The 6,322-nt window shown below is 52.2% G+C and overlaps 1 protein-coding gene across 1 annotated transcript in view; it reads left to right on the forward strand.

Moving 5' to 3' along the window:
- Nucleotides 1–3,793, forward strand: part of LOC118678950 — a 152,005-nt gene extending 148,212 nt beyond the window's left edge. The window contains exon 5 of the mRNA XM_036355192.1: nucleotides 3,492–3,793. Within this exon, the coding sequence (XP_036211085.1) occupies nucleotides 3,492–3,534 (43 nt within the window). The 3' untranslated portion in view covers nucleotides 3,535–3,793. The remainder of the gene's footprint in view (nucleotides 1–3,491) is intronic.
- Nucleotides 3,794–6,322: the final 2,529 nt, after the last annotated feature.

The following is a 6,322-nucleotide window of genomic DNA, read 5'->3' on the forward strand; positions in this document are numbered from 1 at the left end:
GTGTGTGTGTGTGTGTCCTGCCGAGTCTTATACACAAACTACGACCCTCTTCTTCAAGAAGAAAAATGAATCCAAGAGAAAACCACCGTGTTCTTCCCGTCGAAGCCACAAATGCCACGAAGCTGCCCAGAGGGGGGCGTTGGAAGCTGACGTCTCACCCCTTTAGACCCAGATGTGTGTGTGTGTGTGTGTGTGTGTATCTCGGGCACAGGCTTGGAGCAGGACGTCAGCACAGAGCCGCCTAAAATTGGGGGGGCGGGGGTGAGAGCCCGCGGTGCTGATAGAACACTCCCTGCTCTTCATGTGGCGGTCACCACGCCCTCAGATGGGAAACGGAGCCTTGCTAGCTTCAGACGGGAGCGCAGAGCCACTCCCCTTCGGGGCAGCAGCCTCCCCACCCCCCCCCACGGGCTGGATCAAAGGGGCCATTTCATCTGCCCGCGGCCGCCAACCCAGACATCTCCACAGGGTTCCTGTCTCCACGCCGGAGCTCACGTGTCTTCGATGGCATGTAAATTACAGCCTTCCGTGGCCGCCCCGTCAGAACACGTGTCACCTGATGGGGCCCCGTGTTGTAACCTGTCAGGACGTCCCAGCTAAAAGCGCCTGCTACCCTGCTGGCCCTTGCGTCTCTCTGTCGCTAGAAAAATGGAGCCGGTGATCTTTTAACCCTGGTTTGCGGGGTAAGCTGATCGCGCTGGTTTCTATTCACTGAATCATTTAAACCAGGCTGTGAATTTGAGTCTTTTCTTCTGCCAGATCCCCTCCACGTGTTTGCTTGTGTGTTGTTGTTGTTGTTAATATATTTTTATTGATTAAATAGATAATCAAGGGAGAGGGAGAGAGAGGAACATCCATGATGAGAGAGGATCATGGGTCGGCTGCCTCCTGCACGCCATCCACTGGGGATCGAGCCCACAACCCGGGCCTGTGCCCTGACCGGGAATCGAACCCTGACCTCCTGGTTCATAGGTGGACGCTCAACCACTGAGCCACGCCGGCCGGGCAAGAATAGGAATGTCTGAGTCTTGAGGTTTGTGGATGGAGTAAGGGCAGTTAGGTTAGTTAGAGGCACGAATAAGCGACCATAAAGAATACAGCGGGGCCTTCACTTAAGAGTTTAACTTGTTCCGTGAGGGAGCTCGTTAAGGAGCTCGTTAACTCAAATTACTCTGTCAACTCAAAGCAAAAAAAATCGCCGAGAGACGGCTCGTACCTCGGAAAAACTCGTTAGTCGGGACACTCGTAAGTCAAGGCCCCACTGCATTGGGCTGTATAAGGCGCTTTTTTTCCCAAAGACCCGAAGGTTTTCACGCTGCGTTCAGAGACGCACCGTTCGTGCCGAGGTGTTCGTCGCTGTCCGGGCCGGCCTATAAAATGCGTCTCCCTAAATCAGTCAGGCGTTCCACACACTTAGAGTAGATTTATATTTCAAGGATCCGTGTCTCGATGTGTTGGAGTCTACAGATTGGGTAGAAGGCAAGAGGGGAAGCCATCAAGGGCTAAATGCAAACGAGTGGAATAGTTAACTGACCTGCCTGTCCGAATTAGCAATCGGTGCTGGCAAGTCCCGCTCCCCACGTGTTGCCAGTTAAGTCTCCCGTGGACCTGCTAGCCTTGGGCTCTTGTACACGGTTAGGCTAGCAATCCCACCAGGCCAGTGGTCGGCACGCTCATTCGTCAACAGAGCCAAATACCAACAGGACAGCGACTGAAATTTCTTCTGAGAGCCAAATGTTTTAAACTTAAACTATATCGGTAGGTACATTGTTATTCACTTAATTAGGGTCCTGCTAAGGCTTAGGAAGAGCCACACTCAAGGGGCCAAAGAGCCGCCTGTGGCTCGCGAGCCGCAGTTTGCCGACCACGGCACTAGGACCGTGGCTCTCAACCGTGGCTGCACATTAGAATCACCTGGGAATCTTTTTTAAAAATCCTGATTTCTGGGCCTCCTCCTCCGGAAATTGTCTCTTCGTTACTAATGTTGCGGCCCCACCCCATCACAAAGAAACAGAATTTCCGGAGGATGAGGCCCAGAAATCGGGATTTTAAAAAGATTCCCAGGGGATTCTCATGGGCAGCCAAGGTTGAGAACCACTGCTCTAGGGAAGGATCTGCTGAGAAAATATAGTTCTCGGTCGGCCGTACGTTTCCACAGGGAATATTTCCTTCTGTTTCCAGGTTCTGATCTATTCTTCTTCATCGCAGATATTGGAAAGTGACTGAGCTGCTTTTGGAAAGAAAGGAGGGGGAGGATGAGGAGGGGATGGAGGAGGTGGAGGGGATGGAGGAGGAGGAGGAGGAGGAGGAGGAGGAGGAGGAGGAGGAGGAGGAGGAGGATGTACCCAGAGGTTTAAGAACGAGATAAAAAGTTTTATTTGTTACAAAATAAAAAGCATTCAACTCGTCTGGGGCAGAAGAACAAAGGGAAAAGCCATTAAGCCTCCGGGCTCTTCAAAGGGACCAGGATGGAGGGTTATGTGTTGTGACAGATTGAGATCAAATGAATTTGCGGGGCGGGGGCGGGGGGGGGGGGCTTTGGGGACCTGGGAGGAGAGGTCTGGCTGGAGAGACCACATGGCACCAGTGGTGACGCTGAGCTGGGGGGACTGCCGAGTTCTCGGTTCTTAAATGCATTTTACAAACAAACAAACAAACAGAAAAAGAGATTTAAAAAAATTAGAACAGGGGCCTGGCCGGCGTGGCTCAGTGGTGGAGCATCAACGTATGAACCAGGAGGTCAGGGTTCGATTCCCGGTCAGGGCACAGGCCCGGGTTGAGGGCTCCATCCCCAGTGCGGGGCGTGCAGGAGGCGGCCGGTCCGTGATTCTCTCTCATCATGGATGTTTCTCTCTCTCTCTCCCTCTCCCTTCCTCTCTGAAGTCAATACAAATACATATATTTTAAAAAGACTCGTTTTATGGGGTTTCAAGGGTAGAACATGGAATAAAATGTGTTCTCCCTCTGCCAGCTCCACCCGCCCACGGACACACACACACACTCACACACACACACACACACACACTGTCCTAAATAAGAAATGTCACGTTATGGAAAAATATACTATTTACAAGTATATAAATACCCTGCATTTTGGGAGACATCTGTTTTGTATTTCTCAGAATGCCGTGTATACGTTTTCCCATTATTTCTCTTAAAGTTACTCCAGACCCACGGCCATGGATGCACATCTAGTCTGAAACGTTTACCGTCCATTCCTGTAAGAAATCTTTAGCAACCGTAGAGCTTTACAAAAATTGTACCCCCAGCCCGGCCGGCGTGGCTCAGGGGTTGAGCGTCGACCTAGGAACCAGGAGGTCAGGGTTCGAGTCCCGGTCAGGGCACAGGCCCGGGTTGTGGGCTCGATCCCCAGTGGGGGGCGTGCAGGAGGCAGCCGGTCCACGATTCTCTCTCATCATGGATGTTTCTACCTCTCTCTCCTTCTCCCTTCCTCTCTGACATCAGTAAAAATATATATATTTTTAAAAAAGGGAAGAAACGCAGTTTGAGGCCCAATCTCCGGAGCTCAGGTGACCGCAGTGTCTCCCGCCAGCTGCACCGAGAGGCAAACCGGGAGCGAGAACAGGCCAGCGAAGCCGCCAGCTCTGTAGACGCGGATGCACCTGAAGTTAATGACAGCCAAGAGGTGTCGGCGAGAGGAGCCTGGAGAATACATTCACTTAGGGTATTTCTAAAGGTCGTTCTCACGGTATGTTTTTTTGGGGGGAATATCCTCTCGAAAATGATTTTAGTAAAACAAACAAACAAAAACAAACGAGGCATCCAAGTAGTTGGGCGTGCAGGAGGCAGCCGGCCGATCCCTGATATTTGTCTCGCATTGATGTTTCTATCTCTCTCTCCCTCTCCCTCTAAAATCAATAAAGATTTATTCTTTTTAAATATTTTTTTTTTAAAAAATTCTTACAAAGGAGGTTTTGCCGGAGGGAACCAACATCTGTGTCATGAGTGTCGGGACTCAATATCGAACATGTGTGTAAACTTTCCATATCCCCCGACGACGGTACTTTGTGTAAAATTAAAGCCCCGAGGAGGACGCGTTCAGGCAAGAGCTGCCGCTCTAGTTAACGTTCTCCAGCTCTGCTAACCTCGTTAACGTTAGAACGGCCGCGTAGCCTCAAACCCTAGGCAGTTACCGTAACTACTTTTCACATCCTGAATTCTTTTTTTAAAAATTCCTACAGATGGTATTTTGTGACACATTTTAAAAAACATATATATTTTATTGATTTTTTACAGAGAGGAAGGGAGAGGGAGGGTTAGAAACATGGATCAGCTGCCTCCTGCACGCCCCCCACCGGGGATGTGCCCGCAACCAAGGTCCATGCCCTTGACCGGAAGCGAAGCTGGGACCCTTCAGTCCGCAGGTCGGTGTGCTATCCACTGAGCCACACCGGTTAGGGCTGTGATACATTTTTTTTAAACCTACTGTTTCTCACCCTTCTTCTGCCATCCTCATCGTGCAGACATTCATTTTACTATAGAGTCGGGGTTTCCTAAAAGCTCGTGTCACACACATCGTTCCGCACGGGCTGCGTGAGAAGCCACACGGCCTCCTGATGTCGGAGAGCAGCCGCCGGTGGGACCGATGAAGCCGGGAACGCGTGCGCAAGACCTTCCAGGAATAGCCAGGTTTGCAGATCACCCCGTCCGCGGAGAAGGAGGTGGAGGAGCTGGAGGGCGTTGGGGGGGACTCTGGGTGGTCGGCTGCGTTCTGAACGGAGCCTGGAACATGGGACGGATGCCGTCGGTATTCTCAAAAAACGACAGGAACCCTCGGCCCGTAATGGCGCGGGCTAGAGCCCCGAAGTCACCTCTGATTGTTTCCCAGGAAAAAGCCATAAAACCCCGGCGGGTGTGTTTCGGATTAGGCGTATCCGGGCTCCTCCACGGAGACACTTTTTTAAACAGTCGGATACGTTTTTCCTGGAAAAATGCTTATTGTCTGTGATGCGCGTGTTCCTCTGAATTTGCCCAGATGGAGGCACACGATTTTAAAAATCCCCGCGGAACGAGGCAAGGGGTGCTCCTGCCGTGGCCCTGTGAACTGGGGGTTCATGTTGAAGTTATTTTTTGAAATGTGTTTTTATTGATTTCAGAGAGGAAGGGAGAGGGAGAGGGGGAGAGAAACATCCAAGTGAGAGGGACGACACATGGATTGGTTGCCTCCCGCACGTGGGGACCCTGCGAACGGAGGTACATGCTCTTGACCTGGAATCGAACCCATGACCCCTGGGTTCCCGGGCAGACGCTCTAACCATTGAGCCACGCGGCCACTCTTCCTCCCGGAGTAGCCGGAGCCCCATCGTCACAGCGTTTCCTGAGATCCCGCATCCGGGATGGAGGGGAAGCCCTCCAGGGAGGTGGCCATGGACGTCCGACAGGGGTCACGGGAGGGTCACATTCATCCCGGGATTCAGGGAGGGAGGTATTTCCTTCCATGGTGGGGGGTGAGGAGGGACAGCAAGGGCATTGTTCCCAGGGCTGCCTTTCTCACGATTCGTTTGCATGAACAGGAAATGAACCGGCCCTGGCCCCTGTGGCTCAGTGGTAGGAGCGACGGCCCGCCCACCAAAGGGCCGCAGGTTCGGTTCCCGGTCAAGGGCACGTACCTGAGTTGCAGGTTCAATCCCCAGCCTGCGGAGGCACAAGTGGGAGGCAACCAATTGATGTGTCTCTCTCACATCAATGTTTCTCACTCTCTCCCTTCTTCCTCCCTTACACCCTTTCTTTAAAAAAAATAAATAAATAAAAGATCAATGGAAAAATATCCTTGGGTGAAGATTAAAAAAAAAAAATGAAAGAAAATGAAACAGGTTAGCCCAGCCTTGGTGGCTCAGTGGTTGAGTGTCAACCTAGGAACCAGGAGGTCAGGGTTCGAGTCCCAGTCAGGGCACAGGCCCGGGTTGTGGGCTCGATCCCCAGTGGGGGGCGTGCAGGAGGCAGCCGGTCCACGATTCTCTCTCATCATGGATGTTTCTCTCTCTCTCTTCCTCTCCCTTCCTCTCTGAAATCCATAAAAATATATCTTTTAAAAAAAGAAAATGAAACGGGTTAAACTATGAATCTTTCCACAGCTACGCTCTGTCCCGAAACTGTTCAAACGGATGAGAACGAAGAATGAACGCCGCCTCCTTCCCCCGCCCGTGTCCGCATCAGCGCCCGCGCGCTCCATGTAGGTCACGGTGGCCCCGGGGGAACGGGCCGGGGCCGGGGGGACGGGAGATGCTCTAGTTCACACGCGTGCCCTCCGGACGGCCCGGCGGAGGCAGCCACTTAGATTACACACGGCCCGTCACACGGG

This window comes from Myotis myotis, unplaced genomic scaffold (assembly GCF_014108235.1).
Source record: "Myotis myotis isolate mMyoMyo1 unplaced genomic scaffold, mMyoMyo1.p scaffold_m19_p_21, whole genome shotgun sequence".
Taxonomy (NCBI): domain Eukaryota; kingdom Metazoa; phylum Chordata; class Mammalia; order Chiroptera; family Vespertilionidae; genus Myotis; species Myotis myotis.